General features: G+C 38.7%; 1 protein-coding gene across 8 annotated transcripts in view; it reads right to left on the reverse strand.

Annotated features, from left to right (window-relative positions):
- ERMP1 (endoplasmic reticulum metallopeptidase 1) overlaps positions 1–20485 on the reverse strand; it is a 62948-nt gene that overhangs the window by 32231 nt on the left and 10232 nt on the right. For 7 of the 8 annotated variants that reach the window (XR_014711677.1, XR_014711678.1, XR_014711679.1 and 4 more), the window contains exons 3-9: positions 17525–17652; positions 16095–16200; positions 8889–9035; positions 6545–6637; positions 4706–4918; positions 3384–3604; positions 911–1085 (exon numbers count right to left, since the gene is read on the reverse strand). Coding sequence is in view for 3 of the 8 variants with exons in the window: in XM_084628419.1 (XP_084484545.1) it covers positions 911–1085; positions 3384–3604; positions 4706–4918; positions 6545–6637; positions 8889–9035; positions 16095–16200; positions 17525–17652 (1083 nt within the window). In the remaining 5 variants the exon portion in view is untranslated. The remainder of the gene's footprint in view (positions 1–910; positions 1086–3383; positions 3605–4705; positions 4919–6544; positions 6638–8888; positions 9036–16094; positions 16201–17524; positions 17653–20485) is intronic. The other variant, XM_084628420.1, reaches the window with a different exon arrangement.

The following is a 20485-nucleotide window of genomic DNA, read 5'->3' on the forward strand; positions in this document are numbered from 1 at the left end:
TCTAACTATAACACTGCTTTAGGTCCCATCTTCCATCTAAATATTTGAACAATGATCAAAAAACTGAAAACACTGATAATTTACCCCACTGAATCTATATTGATATATATATTATTTTAGTAGCCAAAAGCCGAGGCTCTCTCACATGGGTGTAACATTTGGGCCAAATAATCCACATCTGTGCAACCTTCCTCACATGGTCAATGAAATTGTTGCATGCAAATTAGTTGTAAAGGAAGGGTGGTGACAGGTTGAGTTACCTCTGATATCACAATGGTCTAGGACTCTTGGCATGGCATAGATGTGTAGCCGTACAACAAACAGGTGTAATTCGTGAAGTCAAAATAGTTGAGAACTTAGAAAGTGGATGGTAACAGACTGCAAACTCTAGTGATGATTGAACCTTGTGATATGCTGAACAAAGAGACATGCTTGTTGCTGTTTCCATAGCTTCACACTGACAGACATTCTAGGCTTCAGGGTGACAATACTGGAATATTATATATAGAGCCCTGCAAATCCGCTTTGTATCTGATATCGCTTTGTATCTGTGGATATCTGCGTCCACGGAGGAAGATATCCCTGGACCATTTTTGTGGATTGCAGATTGGATGTGGATATAAATTTTGTATCCGCACAGGACTCTAATTACATAGATGACTCAAACCACTCCTACATATCTGCTCTATTCTAAAAACTGCCTTTATGTCAAGGTTACAGTTATTCCTAACAAAATGCTACTGGTTTTCTTAAGTTAGAATAATTCAGAGCTCAGAGAAGTTATTTTTGTTTAAAGAACCACACCACATTAATGGGAATTCTCTTTAGTTTAGTTCAAGCTGGCTGTAATCATGCCCGGACATATAATAACTGAGCTGCTAGGTTGTCAAATAATAAAATCAAATTTTACCTTTTTGTTTGAATTCTCTATAGGTCAATAGTTTTGTGAGTAAAGGAAACGCTACCCACATTGCACAGATGAATGCAGAGCAAAGGCCTAGCTGAGTGATTAGAACCAATGCAATAGACCAAACAAGAAGTGAGACATCAAAGAACATCTCCCCTAGGTACTGCTCATTTGTATTCTGTAAAGAAAAAAGAAAAAATACAGAATTAGCCCACACAGTTATCAGTATATATCAGATCTCTTAAGGCCACTACTGCAAATTTCTGTTGCTTATACACAGCTAAAGTTTTGTTTGGTCACCATCTATCCTTTTATAAACACTGCCACACCAGTTTCTTTCCCTTTATGGAGCTATATAATTAGATGCTACATCAGAGCAGATTCAAAAAAGTAGTTTACAGGAGATTAGTTTGGAAGTTGGAGAGAAGGAAGAGAGAATTAACAGAAAAGGAAGGCAACATTTTCTAGATGTATGTTTTATCCACATTGCTTTTTACTTTCATATGTAGCAAATGGTTTGTAACCACATGAAAACACATTTCACAAACACTTAAGAAGATTCTGAGTTACAGTTTCAGCAGCAGCTGTAACTATACCTCTTCCTATATATTCAGTTTTATTACTGCATATACAATTACATTAAAGCCTTTTTTGGGTATAGTATTTTATATTGTCAAATTCGGGGGTTATTTTATTTTTTTCAAAGGAAACACCAGGATCCACAGGCAAGATCAGGCACATTTTTAACATTGGTTAGCAATGTTAGTGAAAACATGTGGTAGGGGGTTTCACCTTCATCAACTCTAGTTTGTTAAGTTCTAGTAATAGAAACCATTTCATCTCTATTTCTCTTGTAACCATTTCTGATTTTAATACCTTATACTTGTACTCACTTAAAACCTATCTTCTTGTATGTAAATAAACTTGTTTTATTCTTTAATCAAAACTAATCCAATTGTTGTCGTTAAACTGGACTATGAGATAACTCCATTTAAAGTAGCAGGACTTTAGAGGGGCAACAGACCTAAAATATCTGAACTGTTCAGGAGAGGGTTGGACAGTACAGAACATACATTTTGAGGGAAAATCTGGGACTGGGAGTGTATTGAGATAACCACGCAAGTGGTAATCAAGGCTGGTGGAAACCAGAGTGTGACTGAAGCATGTATAGCTGCAGCCTGCCAGCAGACACTCAGGGTGTGACTTGCATGCTGTTTTTTTGTTTATTGAGGGGCCAAAGTTGCGAGTTACGGTAGCAAAGCACTGTGAGGCTCCCCAGGTTGCAGGACAAAGGTGACACAGCCCTTCAATGTCTGGATTGCACCCCAGAATATCATAGCAACATGATGACAAATGAAATTCAATGTCAGTAATGCGAAGTAATGCTCATTGGAAGTGAAAATGTAAACTACCGATACAACTTACAGGGTTCTAAATTAATTATAGGAACTCAAGAAAGGGACCTGGACGTCACCATAGATAGCTCAATGAAGACTTCTACTCAATGTGCAGCTGTGGTCAAAAAACCAAACAAGAAATTAGGATGCGTAAGGAATGGGATGAACACCATGGAAATTATAATACCATTATATAAATCAATGGTATGGCCTCACCTAGAATACTCTGTGTAGTACTCAAAATGGAAAGTGCAGAATTAGAAATTCACAGAAGAGCAACAAGAGAATGATCAAAGCCAGGGGAAAACTCATAAGAAGAGATTGAAAAGACTGGGATTGTTATCTTAGAAAGAAGAAAAATAAGAGGGCACATGATAAAAGTATATAAAATAATGAATAGTACAGAGAAGGTAAACTGGGAACTTCTGTTCTCTCTGCCTTATAACACAAGACTAAAGGATCATTTAATAAAATTTAAAAGGTGAGAAATTCAAAACAAATAAAAGGAACCACTTTTCCACACAGTCTGTGATTAATCTGTGGAACTCATTGCCACAGGCAGTTATCTGAAGCCAAAAAAATTAACAAGATTTAAAGAATGACTGAATAACTACATAGATAAAGAATATGCAGAGTTATCATAATTAGTGATAACAAGAACGTCAAAACCTCATGCTTCAGGGTTAAACCAATTTAACTACTAGAGACCAGGATGAGACCTAATGCAGTAGAATTATCTTAAATTAGCCTACCATGGGGCTCTTGCCCTTTCTTCTGAAGCATCTAGTATTGGTCACTGTCAGACACAATATTCTCAACTAGATGGGTCTAGGGACTGATCCAGTTTGATAATATGCTTAAAAATATTCAACTTAACACCCTAAGAGATGTCCTTTAAATACATGTTAGACAGAGATACAAATCTTCATGAAGCTTATGAGCCAACTGAACTGATGGGCTTCCAAGTAGCCAATACTGTATCACAGTTCAGATTATTAAATCCCTGTTCATCATCAGTAATGATCTAATTTTTCTACTCCATGTCACCAACCAGTAAACTACAAAGAATCAGCACTTACCTTATAATAGAACTTTTTGGCTAACGTGTGCACAAGGATTAGTTTAGCTGCAGCTGCAGTTCCATACAAGAAGATGGAGACATAGAAGTGGTTATACCAAGAAAGAGACCGTCCGATGAGAGAGATGAACACTGCCACAATAAGAACAGTCACTAATGTGGAGAACCAACTTAACAATGTGAAGCCAAATGCAACGGAGAGCTCCTTCATGTAGTTAATAGCTAAGGAAGAGAGAAAGAATAGTAAACTCAAATGCAGTGGGCCATTTTATTAGCTACATCTTATAGTTAGGGTGCTATACTGGAACTAAAATTACAACAATGATCACCTTGGAAATTAAAGCAATTAAACAAGATGCAATGTAGGTTTAGGGGTCTGCTGTTGAAGATTCCTTTGCAGCATCAGGGCCTAAGCTATCCAGCCCATGTCCTTATCACTATAAGATCCTTTCTTACTGAACTAGTGATTTGTTCAGGGCATTTCCCTTGAGAGATTATCCCACAGCCTAGGAAACCTCTTGTTTGTTTTTTTAAGGATTCCAGTTTATGTTTTCCCAGAGAAAGAAGGTAGTTTCCGTAGCTTCTGTAGGAGGTTGCATGGGTCACTCGCAGGTTTAAACTAGTGTAAAGGGTGGATTCTCTGTAACATGAAGTCTTTAAACCATGATTTGAGTATTTCAGTAACTCAGCCAGGGTTTGGGGGTCTGTTTCAGGAGTGGGTGAGGTTCTGTGGCCTGCAATGTGCAGGAGGTCAGACTAGATGATCACGATGGTCCCTTCGGACCTTAAAGTCTATAAGTCTATTTAGCCTACATGAACAAGGTCCTTTAAGTAAGTTTTAGTACCCCTTTATTCCTTTTAAAAGACTGTTTTATTATTTGCTGCTGTATATTGACAAATTTGTATGTAAAAAGATACCCCTTTTTTAAATAAGAAAGAAAAAAGCCCTGCCCGTGTTACTAAAACTAACAATTTAAACTGGACATTGAATCATTTTGAAATAATTTCAGATGGCTGTTTTTAACTTTTTAAAAAATGCCACTGAAATTTTCATGAAAAGCTGAGCTACAACACAGTCTTGATTTTGGGCCTATGATGATATCCCTTTATCACTGTAGTCATTTCATGCTTGAGTGACTTAATACAATGAGCTCCAAAGCAAATGACACAAGCCACTGAGTACACAATATCCATTTTAAAGTTCATCTATGCAAGTAACTGCATAATCTGCTGATAATTTCCTATCATGTTAGCTCCTGTTTATTTAAAAACTTACAAGTTCCTCCTCTTCAGAAAAATCACATTTGTCTTAACTGGACTTACCCCTGTTTCTGGGCTGTAATATTTTTTTTCCTAGATAAAGGACAGTAACTGCAGTTATTATATAGTTCATGATGGTGCCAACACGAGCAGGGTAGGCCAGGACAAACAGACCAAATACATCAAAGAAGACCACATTTCCATGCCGATAGTCAAAAGATTTTGCCAATTTATCTGATGTTGCTAAGTATTTTAGCATTCCTAATATATTGTCACCTGTTTAAGGGGGGGGGGGGAAAAAGACAATATATATAATAGGAAAATAGGAAAAACAAGTACATAGTTCTATATATAGATGTTATAAAAAAAACATTACATCTTAAAATTATACTTCTACATCACGTTAGAAATGTGTTTAAGATCTTTCAGCTGTCATTTCATATTTGATTACACACAATGCAAAATATTCTTCTAAACCAGGAGTTCTCAAACTTCAATGGACCGCGACCCCCTTCTGACAACAAAAATTACTACACAACCCCAGGAGGTGGGACTGAAGCCTAAGTCTGCCTGATTCCTACTGCCCCAGGTGGGGTGCCAAAGCCAAAGCCCGAGCCTCACTACCCTGGGCAGGGTAGAGGGTCAAAGCCAAAGCCCAAGGGGTTCAGCTCCAGTCAGAGGGACCTGTAACCTGAGCTCCGCCACTCAGGGCTGAATGCTTCAGCTTTGGCCCTGGGCAGTGGGGCTTGGGCTTCAGCCCTGAGCTCCAGCAAGTCTAAGCCAGCTCTGGCGATCCCATTAAAATGGGGTCACAACCCACTTTGTGGTCCTGACCCACAGTTTGAGAACCACTGTTCTAAACCTACATAGTGACCCTTAATATAAAAAATCCTTGGGAACCAAGCTCTAAGCAGTGACATGCTCTTGCTGTAACAAATTATCAAAATGAGGAGCATCAGCTTTACAACAAGGATGGGGGGGAAAAAAACAGAAGTACACTAGATCTTGCAGCTGTATTACTTTAAAAACAAAACAAAACAAAACATGTAAAACTGTTTGATCTCCATGAAAGTTATTCACAGAACTCTGCTGCTGAACCAATTCCTTCAACTAAAACTGAATATTAGCTATATAATTTATTCATGACTGCAATACGACAACTGATGCTTGAGTGCCTATAAAAAGATTGAGAAACAAGCCTGGAAAGAGTAAAATTGATTTAATTCTACCAGTCAAAGAAAGAAGACACTAATTTTGTTAATATTCCTGGTGGTGACAAGCACACACTTGGGTGTTGTGGTTTTTCAAAAATCTATTAATAATTTCTTTTACAGATTCTCTTAAGAGTAAATTTAGTGCTTATAAAAAGGTAAAATATTGACAGATCTGGAAAGTGAATTGTTCTCTTTATCCCCGGAAATAATAAAATATGGGCAGTGGCAGCAGCAGAAGCTTGCCCAGATTGTCCTGCCATTTTCGTTCTGCCCTCGTTAGGGAAGGACCAATCCTAGAGGCAGTTCAGTCTCCATGTCACCCATTTAACCCTCAGCCTCCTTGTGGAGAATATTAAACAAGGATTCAAAGTATTGTGCATATTTGCCCATATGAAAATGGCCAGAGACAGATCTTTGAACAGTCATCAGAGGGTGATGAATTTGGTCAACACTGGCCTGGCCAGATTTCAATCTGAAAGAGGCTCCATAGCTTGTTACAAATCAGGAGCCACTGAATTCTGAGAAGTTTCATTTCTTTTGAAATTTACCAAATGTTTAGATTATGCATCACTAATCGTTAAGAAATTTCCAACTTATAGGGGCTATGATAAGGATTAGTGGGAAAAGGAAGCAATTTTCATTTAGCCATATTCTTTATCGAATTTTTGATGGAAGTCTGAATACCAACCTGCTCTCTGAATTGAATCCGTTAGTATTCTGTCTGGTGTGTCATATTTTGTATGGTAAATGTAGCCATTTTCAATAAAAGCCAAGTCTATTCCTAAGAAGATAGAAAAGGACTATGATTAAAGTTACCTAAACCTAATCAAAAACACTTGAAAGCTTTCAGAACATTTTACAAAGTAAAAAATAGTTTTGTTCTACCAGTGTAACCCAACAACCACTTTTGACTACTATGACTTGAACAGCTTACCACATGTAGTAAGACTGCTTAAGAACCAATTTTGTAACAGAACCTGGACATATTTAATTAAAGGTATATGAAAATATTTGAACCTTCTGTATTTTACTGCCATGCCTGGTGTTTATACACACAGCTTCCCTCTACTGTAGAAAGTCATGCCTATGCCAATATTCCTGATCACCTGATTCTCTAATGAAGCTAGCCTCTAGCCTCCAAGGACAGCATAAGCCCCCTATCACCTTCCATAGTTTATTTGGTGACTGGTTGTCTGCCTGAAGCAGTGGAATATCACTCTTACCAGCCAACAGCCAAATTCCAGATTTTGTGCTTTCCCAGCATCATCACTAAAGATTCAGTGTGGTTCTATACAGAAAAGCAACTAGAAAATGTAATCCTGAGATTGCATGATTACCACTGCTTAACAATTCTGTGTGGTCAGCTTACAAGTAAAAAGAGATTTTTTGTAATTGCCAGTCTTGCAAAGTCTGCTTGGACTCCAAAAATCAAGCTGAGTTCTTTCCTTCCCATGAATCACCACTAGTAGAGATTCTGCAAGCCAAATGATGCCTTCAGTGTACCCCTGTGAAATTCATAGTGTGTACGCTCACAGTAGTACCTACATACTCTTAGTGCTGTCACTGATTTTGTACCAGTGTAGCTGATCAAAACAAACAAACAATTTTGTTGGTGCACGAGAAGGAATAGAATCCATTTCTCAGACACAGCTGTTTTCGCTCTGCATGGCTATCAGAAGAAAGGCAATAAAAACTCATTTGCCACCTAATAGAGTAGGTACATTTCCAAACACAGATGGACACAGATTAGCTACATCAGAAGGTACTATGCTTACAAAATCCATTTTGAGATTAGAAGTGTGCTTCAGAACAGTTCAGAGCACGCAGTACAATACTTTGCTTTAACCATGTCCTTAAGTGTCACTCTGTGTAGACCACTTTTCTAGAGAAGAAGATAACTCAGTGTTCATTCAAAGCTAGACATATTAAAATACCTTCAATCCTCCTCCTCTAGAAATCGATTTTCCTTTAGCATTTGTGCCAAATGAGATGTCATTTTGTGCCGTCTTCTCCAATTAAACCACCCATTATTTAAGTAGTTAGGAAAAAGGGATTAGTGTGAAATGTAAACTAAGGATTCAAAAGTCCCCATACCTGACCATCTGGAGCATGACTACTGCAATGAAAGTAGCAAGACTGCAGCCATAAGAGTTACAAATCTAAAAGTGATGCTTCTTTTTTCCCCTGTCTATTCCTTACATAGATAATTTTTCTTTTAATTCTTGATTGCAAGTGGGGGTTTTTCCCCACTTGAATTTAAATGTTTTAAATGTAACTATGCTATAATATATATTTGACTTCCAAGAGATTTTCCTGATTTTTAAATAAGTAATTTTCCCCATGTGGTTGCCCCCTGTAATAGGCTCTCTTTCTCCCTGGGGTACCCATTGGCTTTATTAACACTGTTTGCAAAAACTGCCATTGCCAACTCATATGCCAGAAACGAGCACGTTTCTGTAGCCCATATATCTGGATTGCAAAGTGACAAGGGTAGCAGCTTTCCATAACCTATACCTGTGAGGTGGCATTAAACCTCAGCTACAACGTGATACTGTGGTCAATGCTGTCATGGAGGAAAGCATTTTATATTTTCAAACCTGCTGTACTTTGACAACGTGGTACCGTTTTGGTTTAATTAAGATCAACTGTAGTTTGCTATATTAGTCCACAACTTAAAAGTCAGAGAATTTTCAGTGTGCCATGGCATGGCCATAGCATAGTGTGCTAGAAGTCAGGGGGCTGACAGAGAATGAAGACACACTGAAACAGAGAACACTCAGGACCTTGAGTATATACACCTAGTCTGTGTGGGACACCAAAAACCATGAGGGTTATTTTCCTACAGGAGAAACACAGTATGTTCCTCCTAAACTTAAGCAGACACCAAGTCAAGTTTCAGTTTGGAGTTCATGGCCTAGAGCCCAAACCCTAAAACTGTTACATGAATGAGCATTTACAGGATTGGCCCCTTGTTATAAATCTAGATAAGGATTAAATAATGCCCCCCATTGACAGGCTTACTGATAACATACCTGGAATATTCCCGAAGTCCCTGTAGATACGGAAGTCTGTATCTGCAGGGATAATTCCACTCTGAAACACTTCCTGTGCCACCACAGAGGCAAAGGGATGCTTGGCTGCAAAGACATATGCTTGTACCAACCAAGGATTTTCAGGCCCTGCCAATGGAAAACAAGGGATTTACAAAAACTGGAGAATCATATACAAGATCAAAACTAAAGGAGTGAAGAGTGCTAAGAGGAGGCATCACTGGGCTTAAATATCTGACCCCTGGGAAACACCTTAATTAAATGCATCTTGCAGGCCGGTCTACCTGATATGAAGGAGTACATTCTGAATCCACCTACCCCAAAACAAAGCAAACACTCAAAGAAGAACTAGGCACATTCAACTACATCTAACCAGTCTCTGGATTAAGTATCAGTGTTCACGCATAAAAACAGACCTTAATGGAAAACTCTTTTCTTCCGTGTTTCCACAGTTTCTCCCTTAAATAAGTTTCATGCTGCTAATTAGTTAATATCTCAAATATGTTGCTGCGAGAGAGCACAAGATTCAAAGTAGGGACAGTAAACCATATTGGAAGTGGATGGGAAGAGAGAGGAAACTGAAGTTTTATCAGGATCATATCTATATCATGTCGAGTTTGAGAGCCATGTCCTCTATGATTAAAAAAAACCTGACTTGTAGGGTTTTTCATGTCATTGTCCTTCATTCCAATCATCCTACTCCTTAGTGCATTCATTTACAAATAATTCTCTATACATCCAGCATAATGGAATATCATCAACTAAGAAGAGGTCATGAAAAATATGGGAAATTTCTCTATTTTTTAAATTTTAAATGTATGACTTCATTTCCCTGATCACTTTTGTATTGTTTGGCCACAGGGTCTGAAGGGGCTAATTTCTATTATAGGACAGAGGGAAAGCAATGTAGTGGCTGCATGTGCATCAGTAGGCGTATTCATGATCAAGCAAGAACCATCAACATATAAATGGTGTTACTGTGGAGGTATAATGGAAGACCAACAGCCAACTTCAACTTTTAATGATTGCCAGCCAAGGAAGGCTGAACATGTGAAAGAAGTGTGACTGAAGCTTGAAACAAAGAACTGAGATGTTAGACTATAATAAGAATGCTGCTGTCCAGTGCAGTAGTGTGTGAAACCCTCGATGTTTGGGCAAGACATGCACTCTATGCTGCAGCACACACATGTAGGCAGGCTTTGCTTTACCATTCTAATCTAAGGAACTAAATATCATATTTCTGTTGACTAATAAAGGATATCTTGTTTTGAAACAGCTGTCCTGTATTGCTGCAAACATTTGCTAGTTGCAGACCTCCCAAGATGGCAAGTCTCCAGCAGGGGTTTGAGCTCTTTGGGACTGCTGAAGGAGCCATGGTGAGAAAAAGAGGTGTTGAAACCAGGGACCCAGTCTTGGAGTAGCTGAGTAGCAGGGCTGTCCCCTATAAAAAGGCGAAGCCTAGGGAAAAGACAACTACACTCCCAGAGACACTATATAAAGGTTGCTTAGAGGCATAGAGTGCTTTGTGGATCCATGACACATGGTTATCAATTTTATTGTAAATCCTTCTCTGATCTAATAATTTCCTAAGGGAAATTTATATGCTTTTATGACCTTCTTATTTTTAAACTTAAATGCTTCCCATGACAGGCAACCAGCCTTAATCATAACTGTATCGGTGATTAGATACAATGGTTATAGGTTCAACATAAAACAGTAAGGTAGTTCTTGTTTAGATTACTGCACGTCTCCAGTTCACAATGCTCAAATCCCATTTTCCCATGCAACAAACACTAATCTCAGTGTTTAAAAACAAGTTAAAGCCCGTTCATCGTGAGAGATTAAAGTCAATCTCAAATAAACTTTGAGAACTGTGAGGATTTAACATAAGATTGCTACTGTCATTCAGTAAATCTCTTAAAACATTACTATACAAAAGATTCAAGTAGTACACAAGTCTTTACCTGTGACAATATTATGAATAAGGATTTTTAAAATTGCACTCATTGCATGTTTAATTTATTTTTCACTATTTAAACCATTTTTACTTTTTATACTTTGTTCAGTTTGAACACTGCAAATAAACTCGCATGGTGTCCTATGCTTTAGCAAAGCACCTAGCCCATTTTAGCCCAGCACTGGGCACAGCCTAGGAAGGAAGTCAGCCAAGGTGGCTTTAAACCTAGGGTTGCCAATTCTCCAGGATTGTCCTAGAGTCCCCAGGAATTAAAGATTATATCATGTGATGAAACCTCAAAGAATAAGTTCAACCAATACTGGCATCCCTATTTAAACCATATTTACACACCACCCCTATCTTGATGCCAGTTCTGCACCATGCAGATCCCAACATGGATTTGAGCACCCTCAGGGGCTGGCTCCATAGGCCAGGAGCCACTATCATGGCTCTACGTCACATTAGGTTTCCCCAGGCAAGGGGGATTCTTCAATGGCAGGTTTACAGATTCTTCACTCCATCAGAACAGCATATAGCAGACAGAGGTATTGGGGAATTTAGCACTGTGGTCCCTACCACAACTTAAAAAAATCTCTCACTTGATTACCATCAGTTTCATTTTCTGACTCTTGTGCAATAGCACAGTGATGCAGTGTTTGACCTACACATTCTTCTGGAGAGGTTTTAATCCAAGATGAAAGGATGGTTTGATTAAGGTTTTACAAAAGCCTCCTCCTGCCCCAAAACCAAAATCCTTCCTAATCTGGGCCTAAAATTACACACAGTCTCTTTATATAATTTTTAAATCTAAGTAACTCTTTAGGACATATTGTTGATCAATAACCATTTATGTGGCAGTAGCACATAGGACCCTCAATTAATTTGGACCCCACGGTGCCAGTCACTGTACAAAAATGACAGTTCTCACCCCAATCCACCTACAAGATTTTTTTTTTTTAAAAGGTATCACAGGCAGAGGAGACAAATAAGCGGGCTAGGATGGGGAAGACAGGATAACAGATAAACATAACATGAGCACAATTAGCCATTTAGTAGCAGTGACTACAGCTCACCACTTTCCTAGCCATTATCAGGCTGTAATTTATTGTATGCATTACATAAGAGGCAAGTTTTGAGGACGATAAGGTGGCAAGCAGCTTTATAGATTTTGACTCCAAGCTTCCCCCCCCAATAAGATGAAGCATGAGAGAAAACCTGAAAGTGCTCAGAGAGTCAGGAAATCCAGGCTGGCATCATGGGCAGAGTGGTGCCAAGAGATGACCTTGTGATAACAACCTGGCTAAGTAGGTTGGGGGAAAGTTGTAGAGAACTTTGAAAGTAAGGACAATATGTTTTTGCTTGATGCACTGGAAGAGGAGATGCCAATCAAGGGACTTCAGATGGGGCTGACAGAGCAGTGAGCCAGGAAGGATATTTTAGCAGCCACATTCTGAATAGATTTGAGTGGGGGAAGTTGCAGGCTTCAATGCCAGAGAGGTGGTATTAACAGTATTCATGGCAGATGATGATCATGGCATGGAGTTTTAGCAGTGTGAGCAAGGAGGAAATGTAGGATCTTGGAGATGCTGTACAGGAAGAAGCAGCAAGGTTTAGACATGTGTGGCTCAGAGGAGAGGGCTCAGTCAAAGAAGATGCCAAGATTATTTTAAATCTACATACTGTTAGGATATAGATATTCAGGCCTGTCTGTAAAGGCCTGTACTCTAAAAATTTAGGTGTATTCTTATCACTTGGCTAGTTATAGAGGTATAAAAGAAAGAATTAAAATCACTGTCTGCTGGTGTAAAAGCCTTCTCTCACTGTGACAGTCTGAGGCTCTGTGCTTAGGCTAAGGCCTTTGGCTAAGCAGCAGAGGCAGCCATAAGCTGGGAAGCGACTGGTCACATCCTCATATTCCAAACTAGTCACATTGAAAGAAGGTGCTATTGGGCTGTTAGGAATACAATCCTGTCCTGATAGTGCCTATTCCCTCCAGAGAAAGGGAAGTGCCTAGAAAATGTAAAAGGAAACTTACTTTGATAGCATCCTGTCTGGCAAGAACTCACTTATCAATAGCTAGGATGTGAAATCCTCACTTCTGTATTGTTTTGTCATTATAGTTCCCACTTTGCTATTGTTTGTCTGTATAATCTCTGTCTGGTTCTGTGATTGCTCCTGTCTGCTGTATAATTAATTTTGCTGGGTGTAAACTAATTAAGGGGGTGGGATATAATTGGTTACATAATCATGTTACACTATGTTAGGATTGGTTAGTTAAATTTCAGAAAAATGATTGGTTACGGTATAGCTAAGCTGAACTCAAGTTTTACTATATAGTCTGCAGTCAATCAGGAAGTGAGGGGGGTGGGGGAGATGGGAACAGGGAATGGGGGGTAAGGAAATTGGAATCATGTTTTGCTAAAGGGGGAAATGGGAACAGGGAATGGGAGTGGGGAAACTGGAATCATGTTTGGCTAAGGGCAGGAATGGGAACAGGGACACAGTGTAAGGCTCTGTGGTGTCAGAGCTGGGAAGGAGGATACTAAGGAAAGAAACTGGAATCATGCTTGCTGGAAGTTCACCCCAATAAACATTGAAGTGTTTGCACCTTTGGACTTCGGGTATTGTTGCTCTCTGTTCATGCGAGAAGGACCAGGGAAGTAAGTGGGTGAAGGAATAAGCCCCCTAACACATACCACTGACTTTGTGCTACAAACTGTTAGCACCATAGCAACATGTACTGGAAACAGTCAATACCATCGTAAATAGTCACCACTTATTGAAATCCCATGTCACTGTTAATTGAAGAGCCCTGTCAGATCATTCAATCCATCTCTTTCACGTTCAATCAGTTCTGTTCCTACAGAACAGTCTCAAGAGCCATATCTTGCTCGCACTGAAGTCAGTTAGAGTGTTACCATTAGGTTCTACTGGAGGACTGAGAACTAATTTAACGTTTGAATATTTACAGTGACAGGAGCACTTCACTCTCCTTAGAAGTAACATAACAGGGTGAACGAGTGGCACAATAGCACAAGGTTTTTTGAAATGTCTTTCTTGCTTTGTTTTAAAACTCCTTCCAGAAATGCCTCTCTCTGTCTCTCCAGATTAGACTAATAACCTTATACTGAAATCATGGCATTGGTTGTGACAATGGGCCCTCCTGGCTACTCCCAGCACACAGAGCACTTCTGCAGTGATTCACCTGGCTTTTTGCTTGTTGATCTTGTATATACTTTCCCCTTTAGTACAGAAGTTTGTTGATGCCAGCACTTCAGAAGATTAAATTAGTTTAAACAGCAACACTTTTTAAATGCTGTGTTGAACACCACTATTATCAAAGGATTAGATTAAGTTAAGCATTTTTTCAAGAACCACATCTTTAAATGCATTTATTATCAATTTAATACCTAGAAAGGAAGTAAAAGACATAAATTGTTTGAAAATGCATAACAAAGTAAATCACTTCCCCCTAAAGGGAGTATTTCTTACTTCATCCCAAGGGTAGTAATATATAGCCTTCATTTAGTACTTTAGATCTTTAAAGCAATGTATAAACCAAATCCCCAAAACTCTTGAGGAGGTATTAGCAGTATTAGTCTCCCACTTCACTGATTGGGAAATAGATTAAGTAATATGGTGATAATGACATAGTGAGTCACTGATAAAGCTGGGAACAGTTCTCAGACATTCCTGACTTCCTGTCTCAGATTCATTACTCTACCCCAGTGGTCCTCAGCCACAGGTACCTATATCCCTGGGAGGTATGCAGAGGTCTTCCAGAGGGTATATCAACTCATCTAGATATTTGCGTAGTTTTACAACAGGCTACATGAAAAACACTAGCGAAGTCAGTACAAACTAAAATTTCATACAGACAATGACTAGTTTATACTGCTCTATATACTACACAGAAATGTAAGTACAATATTTATATTCCAATTGATTTTATATTTATATGGTAAAAATGAGAAAGTAAGCAATTTTTCAGTAATAGTGTTCTGTAACACTTTTGTATTTTTGCCTGATTTTGTAAGCAAGTAGTTATTAAGTGAGGAAACTTTGGGGTACACACGACAAAGCAGACTCCTGAAAGGGGTACAGTGGTCTGGAGAGGTTGAGAACTTCTGCCCCAACCAACACTGAATTCAACAGCTCCTTTAATGTAATAACTGGATATACAGGAGTCATTCATAATGTGTATAGTCATTAAAATGACAATACAGTAATGTGGATTAATGCACTCAAGCACAGCAAGGCCTCTATTGTTCCTTAGGCAGATATCAAGCAATTTTTAGGAAAAATAAATGTCTCATATTTTAGAACTTTGTTTTTACTGTCTCCTTTCCAATGCTTTGGAACCCCTCCTCCCCACTACCTAAGGGTATGTTTGGGAGACTCCTCAGCTCCCACATTATTCCTCCAGCAATGTGTCAAATTCATTGTTTTGAAAAACTCTCTACTGAAGTTTTCCATAGAAGCAATAAATAAACTGGAGCAGCAGAGGGAAATCTGCAGCCCAACCAGGATACAACGGAAGTTTATCACCAGCCCATTTATATTTCTGCAGAGTTGTGGTCAGCAGAAAGCTCTGCTTCCAACAGAAAAAACAAAGTGCACTCATTTAAGGTGTTAGGAAGTACAGAAGCAGGATTATCCACCATTCCATTGATCTGTTTTGTACCAACTACTTCAACACAAAATGGAACTACAACTGCTGCACTTAAAGCTCCAGCTGTGCTGCAGAGGATTTCCTGCCTGAATGGTGAATTTCACAGCATAAAAGAGAGTTGTTGTTTTTTAAAAGGAGTTAGATGGAATTTTCAAGGATCCCAAAGTGTATTTTATGGTTAAAAATTTCAGGTTGACAGATGAGAGCCAGGAAAGCAAGATTAAGGCCAATATTTCATTCTAAATTCATTATGGAAAAAAGTACAAAAAATTGGCATTAAGAAGACATGTTGCCTCACTGTCTTCACAATGTCTTTGTCTCTGCTTGTGCCAAAGCCTTAGGGTAATTAAACCTGTTCAATAGTTTGTTATCTTCAAGGTAAGGATCTGATGGAGTCTCCATGCTGTGAAATTTATTCTCATCGACCTCATGGGCTATTTTCAATATTCTTTAAGAAGTTTGTTTCTAGTAAGAAAACTTTAGTTTGTTTGTTTTTTTGTCCTAAATAAAACACAACCAACTCATGTGTACAAGTGGGAAATGTAATGCATGATCATACCTGTCTGAAATACAAGTTCTTTCCCTCCTACACCTGCTGCCTCCAGGTTAATAAATGCTCTAATCGACTTGGCCCAGCGGTGTTGTGTAATGAAGCCATGACTAGCCTTGACAAGAAGCAAAGAAGATATAGGTCAAATATCTTTAAGAAAAAGCCTAGAGATTATTTGCCATCAGAGGCACCTGAATTCAGATTTTGACAGGGGAACGATCACAGGTGCATTGCAGGTGAAGCCAGAAGTTTACTTGAGGGCACAGAGAAGAGGAGCCATCAACATAACAAAATTCACTCATCTGCGTCCATGACACCACCACCACGTCTCCTCTTCATGCCCTCAAAAACCCTTATGTTCACACTCATTGTTTGGTGTCCAATCCAAATATTTAATACGTATATTATTACATACTAGAGAGTCCAATCAGCTAGGCCCTTTAGAAACACAGACACACAGTGTTTGTCTCAAAAAGCTTACATGCCTACAAACAATAGTTTAGCATAGTTAGAGTGGTTTAGAATCTAATTGTTTTTGTAATAACAAAACATATTTAGGTAATTACTACGATGATCAGGAATGCAACAGATTCCCTACTATGGCCTACTAACCAAATTGTTCTCCCTGAATTATGAATGAAGAACCACATTACAATATAGACTTCCATAACAGTACATTAGTATGGTTAAACTTGTAGTATAAATGTAAACTGAGTACTAAAACCACTTTACATTTCCAGAATGATGTAAAAAAAAAAGTGACCTTAATCTAAGTGAGAATCATGCCTGTAGAGTAGATGACCCTTTAGAGTTACAAGGTCTGTTAACTTTCACTGACAGAAAGTTATACAGCATTAAAACACTTTTTCAGGGGAGGGTAAAGGAGGAAACAAATGTCTAACATCAGATTGTGACTTGCCAACCATCACAAAAAACTTTAAAGCAAACAAAATAATCAATTTGCACTTCTGTAACATCTGTCATAGGAAATCAAAACATTTACAAATATTAAGTCTGGTAGTTAAGTATTTCACCCATCTGAAAACAAGTGTAAATGATGCACAGAGAATTGACTTTTTTTTTTTTTAAACTCAACATCACACAGGTGAGAGGTAGAGCTGGGAGTAGAACCCAAGGGTCAAGATTCTCAGTCCTCTGAGCTGAGCAACACATGATGCTGCATCTTACTTGCAACACTTAGGAACCTGCTCATTAAAGCAACATTGTGAACATTCATAATTCAGGTTAAATTAACTTTATAAATAGCATTAATTATAATTATCCTCAGATAACTGAAAAGCCGATTAACACCTGTAACGGACATTTAGATTTGCAAAATACAAGTCAAACCTATAATTACTATTTCCTTTGTCAATCATCTCTAATTCAGGGTTCTGATTATGCATGTTTTATAAATCTGGCATACTAATTAATCTTACCTGCAAGATATTTTCTTCTGCACCGTTGAAAAGGAATATGACAGCATGTTGCAAGGGATCAGATGACTTTGAGAGAGTGTTCAGTATTTCAAGCATCACTGAGCAACTAACAGCATCATCACTGGCACCTTAATAAGGGGAACAGAGCAGCTAATGTGAGATTTTTAACATGGTTAAGACCTGTGCCCTCAACTTGACCCTTTACTTCTCAAACATATTTAAAGAGTACATCATCCATCTCATTTTTGAAAACCTAATATTGTTACAAGTGACAAGTTATAACACTACAAAGTTTTTAAAAACTGTAATATTCCTAGTAATTTTATTCTGACTATACGCAATGTGCAAACAAATGAAGTTTCCGTGTTTGCCCCTGCATAATCCGTTTCCTGTATTTGTACAAGTCTCTTACAGCAATAGGTAAGAAAAAAACCATTTAAAACCAAAAACTGCCAACTAGACTCAGGGAGAGATGTAGTATTTAAGATTAAAAAAAATTAGTTAAAAGTAAACTGAACAGATTTAAAGTCAAGTGTGTTCCTTTAATATTTATGTTGTGATATTTTCATAATAAATTATATTAGTTGTGCCTGCAGTGATATTAGATAAATCGGTGCAAAAAATAGTGCTAGAGGAAACAGTGTAAAATGGTTTTAAAATACTGGACCAAACATTCATTCTTCTCTTAAAATAAAAAGTAGTTTCAAATATTATTTTAAAAACACTTGTGTAATAATCCAGCTTCTGGTGAGAGTTAGCTTTTGGCATGCCACCACGCTGCACAAGTAACCTTTAAGTCTATGGGTTGTTTATCTGTAATTATTACACGAACAAACATGGACATAGAGCAGTGGTTCCCAAACTCGGGTTCACAAAATGTATCAGGGGGTTCTCAGAAAAAAAATCTGTAATGGCGGACAGAGCCTCCCTAGGGACCCCAGGCGCAGGGCCGGCAGCCCAAGCCCCGTGGAGCCAGCAGCCGGGACCCCGGGCGCGCAGGCGGCAGCTGGGACAGGGGAAGTTGGGCGGTGTGAGGAGCAGAGTGGGAGCGGGAGCCACGCTGTACCTGGGGGTGGGGGGACCGTCCAGGCTAATTTGTCCCTGGCCCCAAACCCCCCTGATGGCGGAGAAAAAGTATTTGTGCGCCAAATCAGCCAGAACCAAGGTTATTGTACCCAATGTGGCGGTAACGACTCCCAGTTAGTCCATACTCAGTCATTCTCTGTAGTGTGCCATTTTGCTCCAATGAGACGTGAGTGAATATTCTCATTTTCTAGTTTGTTCATTTGTTAGTGTTCTCAGTGCGTTATTTTTATCTGAACACCCAATATGGACAAGTGGCTGAAAACGGAAAGTGTAAAGACATGAGAAAATGAACGTTCGACATCAGCTAGTGTTTCATCAAATCCAAAGTGTGGAAAATGTCAGTGATCATGATGGTCCTGGAAAGTTGCTTATGAAGAAAAGAAAATATGACAACGATTATATAAAATATGGCTTTACATGTACTGGTGATCAAAGGTGTCCAAAACCACAGTGCGTAATTTTTGGTGATGTTCTAGCAAACAGCAGCTTCAAACCTTCTCTACTTTGGCGCCACTGAGAACCTAGGCACCCCCCACAACTCAACAAGCCTGTTGATTTTTTCAAGTAAAAATTAACCAAGTAGAAAAGTGATATGTTTTGTATCCAAAGCAAGTACTGCTAATGAAAATGCACTTGAAGCGTCATATCAAATGAGCTACCAAGTAGCAAAAGCATCAGAAGTCCATAATATAGCAGAGAGCTTGACTGGTCCATGTACAAAAGACAGTTCATTGCATGCTCAGAGAAAAGGCTGAAAAAAGGATCGACGTAGTACCTTTGTCCAATAATACGTTGTCACGAAAAATTAATGTCAAGTAACGTAGAGACCACAATTGTACACAGAGTGACAAATAGTCCATATTATGTTATACAGTTGGATGCATCAACTGATGTTGCTAATCTATTTTGCTAGTGTTTGTACGTTATGTGAATGAAGGTATGGTTGAAGACGACTTGCTGTTTTGTCGACCATGGAAAGAACGTACAACTGGAGAAGATATCTTCTGACTAATGTATATTTTCAAGAAAAGTAAACAGATTAGTCTCGTTGTCTAGGCATTTGCACTGATGGGGCCACATCAATGAGGGATTTGTAGTTCGAACAAAAAAGGCTACATCAAACGTCTCTTGGACTCATTGCAGCATCCAGAGACAAGCCCTCGCAGCAAAACGCATGCCTGAGGGACTGAAGGAAGTGCTGGACAATGCAGTGGTGAATTTAATAAAATCACAGAAAACAAATTGCAGAATATTTCACATACTTTGTAAAAAACTGGGTAATGTACACAATTGCCTGTTGTCCCATAGCAAAGTTAGATGGCTGTCATGTAGCAAAATCCTTGTGTGCTTGTTTGAGCTTAGAACAGAAATCCTTCTTTTTTTCAACAGCCACCCTTTCCATCTCACCAGCTGTATGGAAAATCATGTCTGGCTCCAGAGCCTGGCTTACTTAGCAGACATTTTCTCGAGGATTAATTACCTAAATTTCTCTCTTCAAGTCCTCAACATAACAGTTTTCAACATACAAGACCGACCTGAATCCATGATAAAGAAGTTGCAGTTCTGGGAAAGGTGTTTGGAAAACAATTAACCTGAGCGTTTCAGTACTCTTCATGACTTCCTGGCAGAAGATAAACTTTAGTGGGATCACTGTACTAAAACCAATATAACTGCACACCTAAAAGGACTTTGCAAATGTTCAGGGAATACTTTCCAGCTACGTCAGGTAATAACGACTGGATTCGCAACCCCTCTGATGATACCACTTTCTCAACACATATATTGAGCCCTGAGGAAAAAGAGAAATAAATTGAGCTCTCCTGTGATTACAACTAAAAAGGAGTTTCAGAAGTCTGTCATTGATCAACTTTTGGC

Source organism: Lepidochelys olivacea, assembly GCF_965140295.1.
Source record: "Lepidochelys olivacea isolate rLepOli2 genome assembly, chromosome: 5".
Classification (NCBI taxonomy): Eukaryota; Metazoa; Chordata; order Testudines; family Cheloniidae; genus Lepidochelys; species Lepidochelys olivacea.